This window comes from Sturnus vulgaris, chromosome 2 (genome assembly GCF_052056855.1).
Source record: "Sturnus vulgaris isolate bStuVul1 chromosome 2, bStuVul1.hap1, whole genome shotgun sequence".
In the NCBI taxonomy this organism is placed as follows: domain Eukaryota; kingdom Metazoa; phylum Chordata; class Aves; order Passeriformes; family Sturnidae; genus Sturnus; species Sturnus vulgaris.
This window is the reverse complement of record NC_142244.1, coordinates 16,801,960-16,819,853: the sequence shown is the minus strand read 5'-3', so window position 1 is coordinate 16,819,853 and position 17,894 is coordinate 16,801,960. Positions and strand designations below refer to the sequence as shown.

At 49.6% G+C, this 17,894-nt stretch overlaps 1 protein-coding gene and 1 long non-coding RNA gene across 5 annotated transcripts in view; both read left to right on the top strand.

Moving 5' to 3' along the window:
* LOC148224636 (uncharacterized) overlaps positions 1-1,635 on the top strand; it is a 60,821-nt gene extending 59,186 nt beyond the window's left edge. For all 4 annotated transcript variants that reach the window (XR_015800582.1, XR_015800581.1, XR_015800580.1 and 1 more), the window contains one exon: positions 1,300-1,635. This is a non-coding gene — a long non-coding RNA (uncharacterized LOC148224636). The remainder of the gene's footprint in view (positions 1-1,299) is intronic.
* Positions 1,636-3,516: 1,881 nt separating this feature from the next.
* IGSF3 (immunoglobulin superfamily member 3) overlaps positions 3,517-17,894 on the top strand; it is a 93,196-nt gene continuing 78,818 nt past the window's right edge. The window contains exon 1 of the mRNA XM_014882810.2: positions 3,517-3,589. Coding sequence (XP_014738296.2) covers positions 3,547-3,589 — 43 coding nt within the window. The 5' untranslated portion in view covers positions 3,517-3,546. The remainder of the gene's footprint in view (positions 3,590-17,894) is intronic.

The window sequence follows — 17,894 nt, the reverse complement described above, 5'->3', positions numbered from 1 at the left end:
AACCTCATTGTTCATCTGTGGGCCATGGGAAACCTGTGCACATGGGGCAAGCAGCGTGTTCAGAGTCGGGATGTTGATGTTCTCTGCTTCCCTCGGGTGCAGGAGGCAGCTCTCAGTCACAGTTGCTGTGTTACAGCAGCCTCTGGCAAGCCAGAGGTTTGGGATGCACCTACCCTGGTGGCCCTGGGCCACACAGTAGCCACCCAGTCTCACCTCTCACTCAGGCACCCGAAGGCTGTGCCTCTGCTAGAAAAGGCTGGAGCATGGGCAGTGCCTGTGACTTGGTATGAGCACTGAGCATCCCAGCAAATGGCACCGTGTGGGATCATTTCCCCTTCTCCCACTGCCCATCCTCGAGCCCTGCCTGCCAAGGTGAGACACGGGGAAGCAAGTCCCAGCACATTGCTGGCAGTGATGGAGCAGCAAGAAGGAGGCAGTGTGGGTTGTGACCTAATGAGTGTATCATCAGCACGGCTTGAGTCATGCCTGTCTGCCTCCAGCGCTTACATTTGCCCCTCTGCCAAAGTGCAGCCGCGTGGTCCGACCGAAATGATGCGGCTGCTGCTGAGGATGGCGCTCCCGAATGACTCAGTTGTGCTGGGAGAACAAGGCAGCCCAGATCTGTCTTCCTGGAAAGCTGCTTCACAGTAACCTTGTGCTTGAAAGGGTTTTGTCTCTGAGGTGAGTGTGGTGCTCATTTCCATTCAGCCGTGTGAGTAAACCACATGGACAGACAGACGTCCGCGGGGAGCCAGAGCCCCGCCACGTGAGCCTGAAACGCCAGAGCCAAGCCCTGCCTCCCTGGGCTAGGGAAAGCTGTCCTGCCCCAGCCTCAGTTTCTCCACTGATGCAGAAGTGAGGCCAATGTTTTCCCCAAAAGACCAGAAGGTGTTTGTGAAGTCCTCTGGAGAAGGGCACTCTTGTGAACACCGAGCTATTTTTATTATTGGGGTCAGGGAGGAGAACACGCACAAAGGTGATGAAGCTCTCGAAACACAGGTTCCCATTAATAGTCTTCAGCGCACACAGTTCTTATTATAATCTAATTTGACTGGAATTGGATTAATCTTATAATGCTATAATGTCATTTCCATGGTCTTTTTATATTTTTATTGTTACTATGCATTAATGCAATACTCTGCAAGAGCTCTGAGAAGAGGATGTGAGTTTAGTGAATTTCTGATAACATTTTTGCAGGGCATTTTTATGTTCCTGTTAGGCTTGTATGCTATAAAGTCACATAGTGCCTGGAAAATAGCAAGAATTCACATTAATTCATCTTGAATTATCTTCCAACAGGCTCCACTGGCAAAAGCAAGGTATTCAGACACCAGGCTTGTCCCTGACCTGTCCCGGGAGCTCACCTGAATCATGCCAGTATTTTCGTCTCTGTCTCTTCACCTGAAGATGGAAATAATGTGTCCACATAGAATATGTCATGAATCTGAGGTCTATATCCCTTGCCATCTAGAAAAATTATCTTGTGTATCACAAAGCTTTAATACTTCCTTTTTTATTGAGTTTATCCTGCCTGTGCCCTATATTTCCTAATTTGCCTTGTTTTTCTTTTGCTATTACTTACTTCTCTAGTTATACGTCTTTTGAAGCAAAAGAGTAAATTATCTTTATCCTGCACCAATTTAAAGATGTTGGACATTTACTTGAAAGCAGCTCCATGGTTCTTGCTCTGCATACTCACAGACTGGTCCATGAGGACTTGTAATAGGACAAATGTGACAAATATTGGGTATGCTGAGCAATATTACAGTGGATGACATTTCAGTCCTCGAATCACCTAAGAGAAAAGCCAAATAGACTGGTATTTTCTATGAACTCTTATCAACACCTCTGTTCCTTTTCCAAGTCTCACTTGAAGGCAGTCTCGATGCAATTAAAGCTTAAGGGCCAAAGCATAAGCTTCATTTTCAGTGCAAGTACAACACTAACCCTTTCTCTCCCAGATCTCTGGTTACTCTGTTCTTTGGTTCCTCTGCTCAGAGAGAGTGGCAAAGCTTCAAATTAAACCTCCCACTCTGAAAACGGCACGCTTAACATTATTAGCCTGCAGAAACAGAATTTGCTGGGTCACTAGGAGCTGGCTACCAACGCATCTGCCACGACAGCCACGTTGGGAAGCAAGTCCATATGGTAATCCAGACAGCTTCTGACTTCTGCTGCGTACAGCCTCTAAGGACTTGGCATCTTTTATTAGACAGTTTGGGTTTGCGCTGTTTTCTGCCTTTCTGTGGCAAAAAAAGGGTTGGGTTCCTACATTAGCATCACCAACGCTTCACTAGGGACACTCCGTACGTAGGCAGAAGGGTCTCCTGTAGAGGATCCTTGCAGGATGGGAGCACTAGGAGGGTGCCTCATTCTACTGTTGCTGTCACTTCTGGCCTCTTTCTTATTTTTGTAAGCAAACAAGCAACTAAGAGTTTCATTTGGAAGGAAATTTGAAGCTCTGTACCCTTGAGAAGGGCTTTCTTTATTTTATTTACAAACAATCTCAGCCCCAGTCTAGCATTTTAGGGTTTCCTGGACGTACTTTTAAGGCACTTCTGCCATTGACACACTGTGGTGTTGATTTACTGGGCAGCATCCCAAGTGCAGCAGTGCCCGCACATGGGGAGGGCTCACATCTGGCAACCTGGCATTAATACAAGCCCTGGATTCGGGTCTCGGCAACAGCGCATCGCAGCGGGACGGTCACGAAACTTGGAAAGCCGGGCTGTTATTTCTGCTTTGCACGGGAACAAAAAGGTGCATTTATATCACGTCCCAAGACGAGCCCCCGAGGGAGGACTCTCTGACTGTCTTCCCCCTCCCCAAAACAAAGGAACCCGCTTTATCCCCGCAGCTCCTTCACGCCACAACCTTCCCAAAGCCACCGCGCTCGGCAGCGCCGTCCCAGCAGCGCCGCTCGCCGGGGGCAGCCGCGGGCCGGGCGAGCCGGGCCGGGGCAGCGGGGCGGGTCGGGGGGAGCGGGGCGGGCCGGGGCGGCCCAAGGCGAGCGGGTAGACCGGGGTGGGCTGTGGCGAAGGGAGCGGGCGGGGCGGACCGGGGCGGGCCGGGGGCGGGCTCAGGCGGCGCGGAGGAAGCGCCGGGCACCCCTCGGCGGCAGCGCTGAACGGGCGGGCGGGCAGGTGAGGGCGGCGGGCCGGAGCAAGCCGGGGAGCGCAGCGCCCCGTTTATTTTTTGTAACTTTCCGGGGTGGGGTCTTTTTGTTGTCGCTCGTGCCCCCCCCTCCCCGCCTCCTCTCTCCCGCACATTCCCCGTGCTCCTTTTTATTTTTTCCGCCCCTTGCAGGAGACGTTTCTCCCTCGCTCTCCTGCCTCTCCCGCGGGAGCCGTGGGCGCGGAGGGGAGGCGCGGCGGCCGCCCCGCTGCGGGGGCGATGCCCCCGCCTGCCTTGGCGCCTCCCCGTGCCGGCCCCGCCGCCTTCCCTTTGTGCCGCCGGGCCCGGCGCGACGCCTGCCCCGGGAGCCGGCGCCCCGCGGCGCCCCGCGGCGGGAGGTAAGGGCGGCCGCCGCCCCGCGCCCCGGCAGCCATGCGGACCCTGCGGCCGCAGCTCGCCTCCCTGCTGCTCCTCGGTAAGTGCCCGTCGCCGGCGGGGAGGGGAGGGGTGGGACGGGACAGCGCGGGGGTTCCCCGGTGGGGCGGGACGGGACTGGACGGGACCCCCGGAGGGTGCAGGGCGTGCGGGAGGATCACCCCTTGTCAGTGCCCAAGCGCCTGTCCCCAGGAGTTGTCACTGTCCGCGCTGCTCCTGCGGTCGGAGGGAGGAGTGGCGGAAAAAAAACCAACCCGTAAATATGTACATATATATGTATGAAATATACCAGGGTTTCATCTCCAGCCGCGGTATCCCGGTGCCCATTCCCCGCCGTGCCCCGGGGTCCGGCCGGGGCGTGGAGCGGTGGGAGCAGAGGGGACGCGCAGCTCCAGGCGGGCTCCGGCCGCAACTTGGGAAGGCGAGCGGCCGTGTAGGGGCTGCTGCTGGGGCCGGGGGGTGTCTCGGAAGGGAACCGTAAGGCTAGGGAGTTACTCGGATCTGTGCTGAGCTTGCACAATGAAAGCGGAGAAAATGCCTGGGGTAAGGTAGGCTGCAGAAACAAAGTGCTCTGCTTGGCTCTCGAAGAGCGCGTTGAAATGTAGAGGGAAGGCAGTCCCTTGCTGCCGTGAAATGCAGTTTGATTGCTTTGTGCTGCCTCTCAAAGTCCTGCTGTAGTCCCTTCTCTGTGCCCGCGTTTTGTACCCTGTGAACCGTTAGCCGTGTGGTTTTGTCCCGTCCCACAAGTGCCTGCCCCGGGGATGACTGTGTGCAGTTCTCTAAAGTCCTTTGGGATCCCAGTGCTGTGTGAGAGATGCTGTGGGAATGCCAGATTCCTTCCTGCAAATTTGCGGAAAGCAGAAGACAGTTGAAACGCCTCTACGCTTTTTGCTGCAGAAGCAATGTGCGAGGCTTAAGTACTGATGAGTTGATAGGAACATTTGTGGAAAATACAGCACGGCACCCTCACGCTCCGTTCTGCCTGTGTGTGTACAGAGCAACCTCAGAGCTTGTTTTGATTTGCCTTTTCACTGGTATGATTTTCTGCTGGCGTTAATGCTGTTGAGGGAAGAAGCGGCTGGGCTGGCAATTTTACTGTCTTGAGGATTGTTACATACATACCTGCTCTGCCAATTTGGAAACAAGATCTCTGCTAGAATTGCAGTCATGCTTCTATGCCTGTAATTTGGGGGGGGGGGGCGGTTAATGTGCTCTGCCTGTCTTTAGCAAAGAGACAGAGCAAACTCTTTGAAATGGTTTTGGAGATGGTTCAAACTTCCCCTAACCACTAGCTGGGTTCCTTGGGAAAAAAGCCATCTCCGAGCTAAGTTTATCCAGGGTGCCTTTGCTCCTTGAGTGCAGGGAGGCTGTCGTAGCTCGCAAGATGGGTGTAGGCGAAGGGCACAGCGCTTGCTGCCTTGGCTTCGCACGCTTCATCTCTGCTGTTGAAGAACAATAGCACCATTCTGGATTAGGGATTCCTAATATGGAGCGCTCAGCTCTGTGGGTCGGTGCGCGCTCCCTCCGGAGCACGCCCAGCTGCTGCGGCGGAGGAGAGGCAGAGGGCATCCCTCCTCCGGCCCAGGGCATCCCTCCTCCGGCCCAGGGCATCCCTCTGCGGGGACCCTCCAGCCCTGCCCTCCACACCCCATGCTGGTGCTCATCTGGAGCCCTACCCGCTGCCGAGGCCGCCCGCACCCCCTGCTTGCAGGAATTACCTTTCTGCTTTTGACCTAAAACTGGCTCTAACCTGCCTTGAGCCTCCCCGGGGGACGAGCTGCGAGGTGTCATCTGTCGCTTTGGAGGATCAGTTGGTTTTCAGTGGTCCCCAAGTCCCATGGACATGTTAGTAAAAACATCGTGCTGGCCTCCCTGTGCTGGACATGAGGCTGTTTTTGGGGGTAGGATGGGTACCACGTGTGTGCCTGGAGTTACTTTTCTTTCTTTTCACCTGGACTTCTTTAGCCGGTTGGTCCGGGTTTGCCCAGCTGCCAGTTTTAATAAAGCTGGGCATGTGTGACAGTGCCTCAAAGCCACAAGTCACACAGAAGTGCTTTAGGTTGCCCCTTGTAAAACTGAGACGTCATTTGACTTGGTCGAGTAAAAATGCATGTTTTGTAATGTAAATGTGACTGTCTAGAAACGGACTGTTGCTTTCTAAACAGGTAATGCTTATGCTAGAATATGGGGATAAGATACTATAGGTCAAATATACAGAAAAAGAAATGCAACTCATTCTTTCCTTCCCCTTCTGCAAACTCATTAAAATCACTGAAGGAGGAATTGCAGTTATGGAAAGAGATGGTGGGTGATTTAATATAATATATTAAGCATTAACTACCTACCAAAATCCAAGTAACTGGGAAACCAGGGTCTGAAAACCCACATCTGGCATGTGGGTGTAACATTTGTAGATTTCTGCTGTTTTTTCCCCCTTCTCGCTGCAGTGTTTGTTACAGGGTTCTTTAAACAAGTGGCACTTCATCACAACAAGTACAAAATGGGAAAATAGAGCAAGTGCTGTAAATAATCCTCATGCAGCAATGAGACCATTAATACTTGTGCCAGCCAGTGCTAATCCTATGTGTAGTTGCAAGATTTACCTCCCTTTTTTTTTTTTTGTAGGGATGCAAAGTCTGATACTCCTCATATTTATAGTGTAATATATAGGAAACACAATAGGCTTCTGGGGAACGGTGAACTCATTCATGTCAGTGACTGGTTTATGAATAGTTCTGCTTTTGAGTCTCTTGCAGTCTCCAGAATACCACCTGTGAATGCAATTTACGGCTCTTTGTGTTCAAACATTGCATATGTATATATGTACATAGACTCATTACCCTCTTCCTCTCTCTATTCATGCATAGTAATTGGTGATTTATTTGTGATTCCTAGAGGGGAGCAGAGCATGTGTAAGGTCTCCAAACTGCAGCTCGCTTGTAAATGGCTCTTTGGAGTGAAATACCCGTGCTGAGGTGACTCTTGGAGAATGAAGGGATGCTCTTCCAGGCCTGTCTCCCGGAGGGGAGGGGTGCTGGCTGGGAAGCAGCAATGTGCAGTTGGCTGCTGCTCAAGAGTTCTGCTCCTTCACCCTCCTGCTCTTCTGCTGCCTGCCCAGGCACACAGGCTGACACACTTCAAGTTTAGGTGCAATAGACCTGAGGACTGCTTTGGCTGCAGGGAACATCTGGAGCAAACAGCCTAGTGGGTGTTCGCACACAGGGGGTTTGGGGCTGTTTTTGTTTACCACAGCTCACAGTCCAGGACCATTGCTGGCGCCTCATCTGCTTTTCCATGCATTGTTAGCAGCAGTGGCCAAGACTGTGCTTTCTCCATCTGCGTCTGCCTCAAGTCCTGCGCCTCCAGCTTCGTTTTTCCAGCCAATTCCGCTGCCCTCGTGCCCGTGTTTGCTGCCTGGGGATCGCTGTGCTGTGCCGTGCCGGACCTGGGCTGATCCCGAGCGTGCTGTGACTCTGCTTTATTTGGGGAACATGCTCCACAGATGGCTCTGGCCATTGCCTCGTTCCTGTGTGTGGTTGAGGTGGCTCTCTGGGTGTCCCTAAGCCATTGGAGCCAGGCTGGCAGGCTCCGCTCCTGCGTGTCCCCAAGTGTAATTCTTCTTGGCCAGACTGTCTGACATCCTGAGGCTCCTGCAGATCCTGTTTATTTACACAGGAGGTTTTGGTTTATGCGAATTGTTGTCTTTTAGTTGACCTTCCGTCAAGTTAGATGTCTTTATTAAAGCGGTTTTTATTGCAAATCGAATGTGTACTTAGAACGCTTCTACCAAACCCATTATATAAAGTGAAAGGCAAACCACAGGGAGGGGAGTGGGAGAGAGAGGGTCATTGGGAGACATCAGTGTTGGAAGGCTTGTTGAGTTGTTTTTTATTTGAAAAAAAATAAATTTAAAAGGGTTTTTTTTCTTTTGGTCTGTCTTTCTTACCCAGATGAAACTGGTCATGGGCTATGTCATTGATTTAAAGGTTATACAGTCTAGTTTGAAGCCAGAGGTGTTTTCATTGTTTGACCTTGGGTGAATCAGAATGCTGTAGCCTGAAAGAGTTCTCTTTGCTGTCTGATAGTTAGCAATCTGCAGGATTGCTGCAGGATTCCTGCCCAGGAGCTTAAAGCATCAGGAAAATCACCTGAAAGAAAGGGGAAGATTTTTTGAGCACAATGGGGTTTTCTTATTGTTGCTAGGGTTCCTCAGCTCATGATTTGACTTGTCTACTGGTATCGAGGGCGTTTAGGCCCTCCAGCCAGTGTCTGGAAAATTGCTGTATTGTGATTTGCCTCTGGCTTTGAAGTTCCTAAATACTTCTTAATGATAACCTGTTAAATGGGTTTTGACTCCGTTTTCATATTGGTATTTCTTTCCTAGTTGTATAAAATCTTCTTAAGGAATAGTTCTCTGCATTAGAATATTAGGAGACGTTCAGCATCTGTTTCTTATCAGCCATGGTGAGGCTAAAATGGAGCCTTTCCTGACAAAGCTGGGTTTGATCACATTGCAGGGCAAAGAAATCGAGTCTGCAGCTGCCTTTGGTGGGTCTGGGCTGTCTCTGTGCATCTGTGTCATGTCCAGCTCTAACCTGTTGCTCACCCTGTCTCCATCAGGAGCATGTTTCAAATGATGTAAGTCACTAAGGTTTTTCTTGTTAGGTTTTAATTAGCAAGTGGCAGCGAGACAAGAGGAAGTGTTGCCTTTCTGACTGTTGCTAAAGTCACATTTCAGTAAGTAATTGGACACGAGCACAAAAACAGAGCATCTCAGCTAAGTGATGGGAAGCCTTTCTGAGAAAGGGAAAGGCTTTGACACTCAGGACTTGTACCATTGCTGCACAGTGCTTAAACAAATGCCAAAAAGCAGGGATGCTCCTGAAAGGAGGTGTTCCAGACTGGTTCTTGTCTGGTGTGGCAGGCAGGGCAGGGTGCAGGTCAGGCTGCCTGCATGAAGACCAGTTGGAGGGACTTGATTGATCCCAAAGGTAGCTTGGCAAACCCAGTAAATCCGTGGAGGGACTCTGTGTGTGTGCCTGACACGAAACTAGATCTGTTTCTAATGTGATCCTGCAGATATTTCTGGGATGCCAAGGGAAAGGGGGTGCTGTGGAGGCAAGGGGCTGGAGGGCATGGCAAGTTCATCTGGCTGGGTTCCCCACTTTGCTGGGGTGTGCATGCTCCATGGCCCAGGGCCTCATTACTGTGGCTCCAAGGATGTGTGACCAGGTACTCAGCCCTCCAGTGAGCCCAGTGTTTGATCCAGCCGGTCTCTTCAGTGTCACCAGCCCCTGACAGGCTGCCTTCTCTGTCCTGCTTAGTGTTTAATCTGTAGTTTCTGGCTTAAACCACTGTCTGAACCCTCCTATGGCTCCTCTTTCCTGATTTTTACTCCTCTGCTGGTAGTTCCTTGGTGTTTCTAGGTCCATTCCCAGCTCTTACTGGGTAACGATCCACAGGGAGGGAAAAGGTGGTGCAATGTAAAGTGAAGGAGTGGGAAAAGGATCACAGACTGATGGAATGATTCGGGTTGGAAGGGACCTAAAAGATCATCTAGTTCCACACCCCCTCCCTGCCATGGGCAGGGATGCCATCCACTCCACCAGGTTGTTCAGGGCCCATTCTACCTGGTCTTGAGCACTTCCAGGGATGGAGCATCCACTGCTTCTCTAGGCAGTCTGTTCCAGTGCCTCAGCACCCTCTGAGTAAAGAATTTCCTCCTAACATCTAATCTAAATCTCCCCTTTTTTTCATTTAAAACTGTTCCCCCTTGTCCTATCACTATCTGGCCGTCTATAAAGTTGTTCTCCATCTTTTTTTATAAGCCCCCTTTGAGTACTGAAAGGCTGCAGTGATGTTTCCCTGGAGCCTTCTCTTCTCCAGGCTGTAAAAAAGATGAGCCAAGGGAAAGCATTAGGGGGAGAAGGAAGGTGAAGAACCCAGCTGATAAGAATGATAGAGGAGAGCAGGCTCTGAAGGATGGATCTTGGCAAAAAACAGGCCTTACAGCATGCCCATCGCTTTTCAAGTGTCAAAGACTCCCAAATATAAAAGAAACTGAGATAGTGAGGATCTGTCTGTATTTGTCTTGTTGCTGAGCAGTGTACTTACCACTGCTCTTAGCTGACTTCTTTCCAAACTAGATATTGATTCCACCTGGGACTTGAAAAATCATCTAGCACTTCTCCTGTCTCTTCTGATTTTGGCAGACTTCAGACTTTGCTGGTCAGGAGGGGATGAGGTTGCCACTGAAGTGCAGGAATAAGGAGATGCCAGCGCAGTTTCTGGTGACAAAGTTGTCTCAGTTGGGATCCAGAGCAGCATCTGGGGCAGCTGCACAGCCATTAGCACTGTCAGGCGTTTCACTAATGCCAGTTGTTTGCTTTCCTGTTCTGCATATTGTTTTTCTGCCCCTTGCAAAACAGCTCATCAGGCTCTGAAGTCTTTGAAGGTGATTTATGATAGCTGTTGTACCTCTGCTAAATTTTTGGGGGTTTTTTAACTGGTGGCATGAGTCTGGAATTGCTGTCGTCTACTCACAGAAGCTGATAGTTTTGCTTCCCAGCAAATATGTTCCCTTCTAGAGTCATTGTGATTCCAGGGGGAGTAACAGGCAATGATGGTGCATCTGGGGGATTTTTGGGGTGTTTTTTTTTGGTTGTTCCTCCCACATTGCATTCCTGATGTGTCTGCCTGAGGCCTGCTGTCATTTTTATGGCTTTTGGGCTTTGTGTGGAAGTTGATAAGCTTGTCAAAAGGAGATGGGAGAAGGGAGTGAGGTAGATCTGTTTTTCAGCAGACTCTGTGTCTGTTTGAGAGGAGCTCAGCACTGACCCAGGCTGCTGTGAAATGGGTGGTTTCTGAAGCTTTTAGAGAAATGGAGGCTTGAAGATGAGATACTAATCCCCAAAATAGCAGATATTTTGGCTGTTTCTTTGGGAAAGATGGGCTCTGATCTCTCATGACAGCAAGGTTATTAAGATTTGGCTGCTTAGATAAATTGGGCTTTTTTCATACTAGATTAATCATTTTGTCTCCATTCAGCATCAGCACCATGAACACAGGAATCTGCCCAGGTTCCTCCAAATCTCTCTGAAAGGGAGGATGGACCTTGAGTATGAGTATGAGAAGGCAGTTGTTTGTTGCCAGAAGTCATCCAGAAGCTCAGTACTCTGGAAAATCATACTGCTGGAATCTGGCACTTATTAACTCGAGTTACCCAGTACCTAGGATCCAGCCAAAGAGCTCTGGCTGGCTGCCAGGCTGAAATTACCAACCTGGGTGTCAGGCCTTGTTGGTTCCCTCTTGATAGCTTGAAATAGGAGCTTCCCAACAAGCATCTGTGTGCCAGCCTCTCTTCTAGTCTTATTTCTTCTTACAGCTTTGTAAATTCGTTCGAGGTAATTATAGTACTTACTAATATTTTTTCAGTTCTGAGCAATTATCTGAATGCGTTTATCTCCGGTGTGCTTTTAAAGTGCTCTGCCCCCTCTCACCGTATCATCTCATCTCCCTGACTCAGTGCTTTCTGCTCCTTCCCCTCTCCTACAGTCCTTGGCCCTCCTGAGTACACTGTCAAGCTTTGCTTTCCTCTCCTGGAGGTTCCCATATCCCCTTTTCCTGCTCTGCTGTCTAATCACATTACAGAGGAGGGATGTTTGCTCTGTCTTGTGTGGGATGAGTGCTTAACCACCCTGCCAGGTGCTAAGGTGCTTTCCAGCGAAGGACATGGATACCAAGAGAAGCTGGGCTGGCATCTTGCCATCTCCCAGCTTTCTGCTGGCTGCTTGTGGCCTGCAGACAATATCTTGAGAGCTCCTGCCTGAAGGGTTTGACCTTTATGCCTACAGCAGTGTTATCTGGCACCTACAGCAGGAGTCACAGCGTGCAAATTCCAGGGCTTTCTTCTGACTTGTGATATAATTGTAGGCAAGTCGCTCTGTCTCTGTTCTTGGCTGCTTGAAGTAGAGAGAGTGGCTTAAAAGGTGTCATGAGATCTTTTCTGGGGGGAAATATGCGGTGTTGCTTGCTGTCTGTAAGCAAACAAACAGGCTGCTTTTTTTTTCTTATGCATGGAAGAAAACGTGGCGTGGAAGAGATTGTTACGGCCTGATTGATTTCGTTCGGTGTTAGAAAAAGAAGAAAATTGATTTTCACTTTGAGCTCCGTGGTGTTACTTACCTGCACGAGCTCTCTTGCTTATCCTAGGTGAATGAGAGCTGTCCTTGCTGCCCCATTAGGCTGGTGGGGCACGGCCCACGTGGCTGTAACGTGGAGCTGCTGTGATTCATCCCAGCCATCAGTGTTACAGCAGCACAGTTTATCTATGGGTCGCTGGCACCTTAGGAGCTGTTACGTCTAATCAGTCCCATGCAGTGAGCTGGTTGGCAGTGAAATCTGATCCAGACTGTGTAGCTGCCAAGTGCTTGAAGTCAAGCAAGCACTTCTTTCTGCTGTAAATGAGTTGAGCAAGATCAGCTTCAGGTGCCTTTCCTGCATGTAGGACTCAGAGTACAGCCTCTGATAAATGTACTGCAGAGGGGCAAAAGTTGTGCAGAGTCCAAAGGGCTGCAAGGAACCTGTAAATCTACCTGCTCATCTTCATATTTAGATATCAAAATATGCTTTTCTCATGTCACATGGCTTTTTGTGCCTCCTCTTTCCCCTTGCTTACGTGTGAGGAGGTGATCTCTCAGATACTGACATCATCATTAGAGCATAGAGGGACTTTGTCTTGGTTCTTTTATATGTATTGGTCTTGCATGAGACATCTGGTTTTTGTTTTTATTCCCTATATTCTGCTGCTCTTACACCTCATCCACTCCTCTTGAGTTGTCCAGTTGTGCCTGCAGGGTCCCTCTGCAGATGGTACCCTGTGGCTGCCAAATGAAGAAAGGGCAGCACTTACTCAGTGGTTATTCTGATTTGTGCCTGGCTCTGGTGTTTGGGCTAATTTTTTTTTTTTTTCAGTCTTTGCAGGGAAGAATGTGGCTGCAAATATGTGGTGGGAAGGAAGTTTGTCTCCTCCTGGAACAGTGGGGAAAGCTATCTGAGACTGCCCTGAGCAGCATGGGGTAATGTAGGGGAGGTGAGGGGCTGATCTCGAAGAGGTCTGTCGCCTCTTCTCACAAGCCCGCCCCTGTTAAGCTGTTGTCACCCTTTTTCTGGCTCTCATCTGGATCCCCTTGGGTTTTTAGGCTGGCTTGTTTTAGGGGAAGATGTAGGGAGGAGGGAGGTGAATGTGAGGAACGATTTGCTGTGTGTCAAATGCCTAATAGCTGCTCCAGCAGATCCACTGGGATACATTACTAAAAGCATCCTAATGATCTCAGTGTAATGGGTTTGAGCCTTGGAAGTCCTCTTGCTGGGAAGGAGATCCCAGAGCTTTGTGCTTGGCTCCTGAGCATTGAGGGCAGGGTTCCTGGGAGCAGACAGGGCAGGCAGCAGGAGCTGCCTCGGAATCACAGAGTCAATTAGGCTGGAAAAGCCCTCTGAGGTCATCAGGTCCAACCTGTGACTGAACAGCACTGTGACAACCAGACCATGGCACTGAGTGCCCCGTCCAGTGGCACTTGGACACCTTCAGTGATGGTGGCTCCATCCTCCTCCCTGGGCAGCCCATTCCAATGTTTCATCACCCTCTTGAGGGTGCCCATCCCTCCGTGGGGAGGTGTCAGAGGGGAGCTGCATGCAGGGCTTTGGCATGGCAGAAAAACGACTCAGTGGGAGGCTTGGCCAAGCACCGACTACTGCTGTTACCTCAGAAATGTAGATTACCAGAGGCTGCAGTTGTGTGGGTGCCAACTACGTCCCTAAAGAGATGTAATCTGAGGAAAGGGTAATTTTCCTTGCAGAGATATCTGGGTGTTGGTGGAAGAGGGAGATGTGCAGAGGAGCGTGACCATAGCTGATGCCAGCAGCCTCTAAACCTGGCTGCTGGCAGCACGTGTGGTCAAGAGATGTGCTGGGGAATGTGGCTCCTGGCTCTGCTGCTCCCATTCTTCTAACCACTGCCGTTCCTCAGGTGGCATCTTACAGCCTCCTCTTCCTCCTCCTGGCACTGGTGGTGGCCTGGGAAAGATGTGGGCTGTTTGTTACCTGCAAAAGTGATGGGAGCAAGGGTCATGTGAGAAGGGAGAGTTCATCAGTCCTGGAAGGTCCCAGTGGAGTCATGAAGACCCCTGAGATGGGTGGGGATGATGAAGAGGGTGTAGAAATGAGGGTGGGAGACAGCAGGAGTACAGGTTTCCAGTGGATGGACAGATGTAAAAGAAATGCATGTACGTGATCTTAAAGGTGCTGCAGTAGAGATTCTCCATAGTTACTGGGGTGATCAGCATCGTTTTCTAAATCATCCTCCATATGTGGATGCGAATCTTGAGTGTGGGTAGGGTGAAGTGAGGCTTCTGGGGAAGTATGCTAGTGGGAGGCTAAAAATAAAATTATCAAAAGAAAGAATTGAGAAATTAACAAAGCTAAACGGATGTATGCAGCTCTAAGAAAAGGGTGTCGTATTTGAAAGCATATTTTTGAAAATCCATTTGCTTAGTCATCTTACAGATAATTTAGCTATTTTTGCCTCCTTTGCTCTGGTGACACTTCACTGTCTATATAATAGGCTTAGCATCTGCATTCTTTTCTAGAGTAAAGGGAAAATATATCTGCTAATTTTGAGTTGGCTTTGTAGAATTGCTTTACCTCTTGGCTGTGAAATAAATAAGATATTGGTCTTAAAACTATTTTAAAGAGAATAGTTGGCATTATTTTTTTTCTAACTCATCTTTTTAACCCATCTGCCATGTCTGCAATCAAATTTGAATAGAGAATATATACCCTTGCTATTTAATGTGTAATAATAACTGTGCCCTCAACTGCTCCAGACATTAAAATGGTGATGTTTAGGTTCAGCACAGTAATCTACTGGGGAATGAATGCAAGATCAAGGGCATTTGCAGTTTTTTATTTCTTTGTGTTTGCAGGGGCTGTGGCACTGCTAGCGGGTTGCTCACAAATGGTGTCTTAGATTACCTCTTTCACAGGCAGCAAGATTTGCATCTTGCCATTCCTATTTGATCTGCAAGTGGTGATGAGAGCTGTATACTTGAATTCAGATTTTTCTGAGTAGCAGTCTGCAGTCATTAGGGCAGCACTTAGACCCCAGAGGCTTTTTCCATGTTTTCATCCTGTTTCAGTAACCGTGTCTGTTGTTATCTTGTTCCTGAATATTTTCTCTAGTAAGAGGATGCTGTTTGTTGCAGCTGTTAAACCTCAAATGTCTTGAATCTCCCTTAGGGAAGAGAGGGGAGAGTTCCTGAGGTTTCTGTGTGAGTAGACTATAGAAACACCTACATGTCTTTCCCAAGTATACAGCCAGGAGGTATTATTGGTGCTGTCCTAACCAGCTGATGGAATCTGGCTGCTTCAGCCTGTGATTCCTCCCTCTTGCTGTGTTGAAGGGGTTTAGTAAGGAAACAGGGATAACATGGATTCTTTGGTTTTCTTTTTTTTTTTTTTTTTTTTTTTTTTTTTTATGTTTTGTTTTGTTTTTTTGGCATGCAGTGGTACTGGATGGCTCTGGTTGCTTTTGTCAGAACAGTGTAGCTAGGAGGTGTCAAAGGAAATTATGGATGTTTGTTCGGTTTCCTGGCTGGATGTACCATGTGGGTTTTGGAGAAATGTGCATTGAATAAACATTGGGTAAATCTCCTAGGACTAGCACCGCCTGGGAGCAGTGTTGGGAGCTGTGCTTATCTTCATGGCAGGATTTAAAAAGGAACGTTTGTGTGAGAAGAGTTTTGTGTCCTGTGTTTGGTTCCCATCGGTTCAGTGATTTGTAATGTTGCTTCCGTCTGTTCCCTCTAAAGCCAGCTGGCCAACCTTAGGAGAGGATTATCTGAGTAAAATTCTCCAAAGCCTATATTGCCCTCAGAATTCTTTCTTTTCCCCTCTTTCACAGAGCCAGAGTCCAACCCGAGCCCGGGCATGACCACTGCCACATTTAAAATGTTGGAGCCAGCCCCTGGGATTTCTGGCAGACAGGTTGTGCCCCATTTGTGCCCCTTCACTGGGTGGCCATGGGTGACAGGGCATGAGCCACTGGGGACAGTCACTGCCAGCAAGGGTGGGAGCTCTGTCCCAGGTGGTGACACCTTGGTGCCTTTACCAGGAATGGCCTGGCCACTGCTGGATGGGAATCCAAGGCAGTGTGTGCTGTGGTCCCTTAGTGCCTGCTGTCCCCACAGGTCATGCTGCCACCTCTCTGGGGGACCCAGGGGATGCTGTGGTGGCAGCCAGCCCTGTGGGCATGGGGACACCTTCGCAGCCAGGGACAGCCTGGCTTGGGCATGGGGCTGGCTGCTGTGTGCTTTGGGACATGGAGCAGGAGCAGCCAAGTGCCTGTGGTTCCCCAAGCCTTGTGCAGGACGGGTTTAATTTTGCCTTCATCTTGGGAGGTGACATTTCACAGCTGTTGCAGGCAGGTGCTCAAAAAGCTGACTGCAACCTGTGCCAACCCTCACCAGCAGACTGCTGCTGCTGCTCTGAGGTGAGGAGGGGGATGGCCTCAGCAGATCCTTTGGGATTACAGTCCCAGCTTCCCCTCCCTTCTCCGTGTGTTTGTGCTGGTGTCCTCCAGCTGTGTCAGTCCCTGACAGATCTGGAGCGTGTGTGGTGTTTCGGTGCAGCTGCTGAATCTGTTAAACTTGCATCAGTAGCTCGCTGTTAAGGTTTATAATCAGTGTAAAATCTCTGGGGTGCAGCTATTTACAGAAAAAAAACCAATCCGCTGCACCCTTCCAGACTTGCATCAAACAAGAGTTTTATTCTCATTAATTGAATTCCTCTAGAGTCTGATAACTTGGGCATGTTGAAATCAGATAAATAAAACCCTCCCTCCCTGGTAGCTGTGTAAGCCTTTCTTTAACTCCCTGATCAGAGGGGACTAGGCTTTGCTAAGTAAGTAGCTGAGGATGAAAACTTCTGCATACGTCTGCTCATCGGGGAGTGTAGGCAGGAGGATGCTCAGAGTGGAGGAAAGATTTGCCTCATCCCCCACCCTTCCTTTCCTCAGTTGATTAGGAAAGGTTTTTTTGTTTAGTGACAAATGCTGTTTAGTTACCCTCAAACACATCGTCTGTGTCTTGAAGCTGGGACTCTGCTTTCTTCCAGACCTTCAGATAAACCTGCAGCCCTGCAAAGTGGCAAGTCTGCTCTTGCTGCAGTCAGGGTGTATCACCTTGGGAGCATCTCTAGGGCTGTGCTGCCCCATCTCCTCTTGTGGATGCTGAGACACATTGCTCTGGAGGCAGAAGGGTGCTTGGACTGGTGCCCGAGGTGTGGTGTTGCTGAGCTGATTCTGTAATCCTGAAAAAATCCAACTTGCAGCTTTTCCCAGACTCCATACATCAAATGAGACTTGCAGTCATTAAGGTCACGTCCCTTTCTGTGCTGCATCCCTCGAGTGTAGCTCTGTCGTGGTGCTGAAGGCTGGGGCCCCTCTTGTTCAGCAGATGCTGTTGGTTAATCCAGAGTCATTCCTCCCTGTGCCTGGATCACTCTTGCCATAATGAGGTACCTGGCTTGCCAGCCAGCCTTTTGCATGTCTTGATTTTCTGCTCCTCCCCTTCAGGATCTTTCTGTGTTTCTCCTCCCCTGCCGCTCCTGCTGCTGCTTTTTTTGTGCACCCTGGATCTGGATTTTCTCCCACTCCTCTTTTGTCACTATTTCTGTCCCATAGCTGTTTATACCACCAATGCAGTGACATCTCCCCCCATTCCCGGGACATTTTTTCCGCCCTCTCTCCCAACTGCTGCTTCTGCTCCTGCTGTTGTGCAGTGGTATGAGGCTGGCCTGAGTCCTCTGACCACGCTGATCTCCCCATCTCAGAGCTTGGCCTCTTCCCTCTCTGCCTTGTCCCTCATAAACTCTTTTAATTTTTGCTGTACTGAATGCTGCTGGTGGTATTCCCCCCCTTCTCCACCTTCAGCTTTGCTTCTCAGACTGTAGGAACTTCATGAAGAGAACTGGTGTACAAATGATGGTCTGTCTTTTCCTGTCGGTTTTCTCTGTCCTGCTTTCCTTCTCCATGCTTTTCACAAAGGTAGAATTTCTAACCTTTTTGCTTGTCTTAAGGGTCCCAGCTCATTCTCCCTTGCCTCTGTAATTTGTTTTCCTACTCATAACCTCTCTCCTTCAGTGCAAAGCTGCTTTATCCCCTCCTCCTCCCACAGCTGCTGTATCCTCTGCAAACCCCATGGGATGCTCTGTCTGGAGCTTTTGCCTCCCAGCTCTCTGTTTCTGTGATTTACTTCACAAGGGCTTTCTTCCTACCCCCCGCTTCTCTG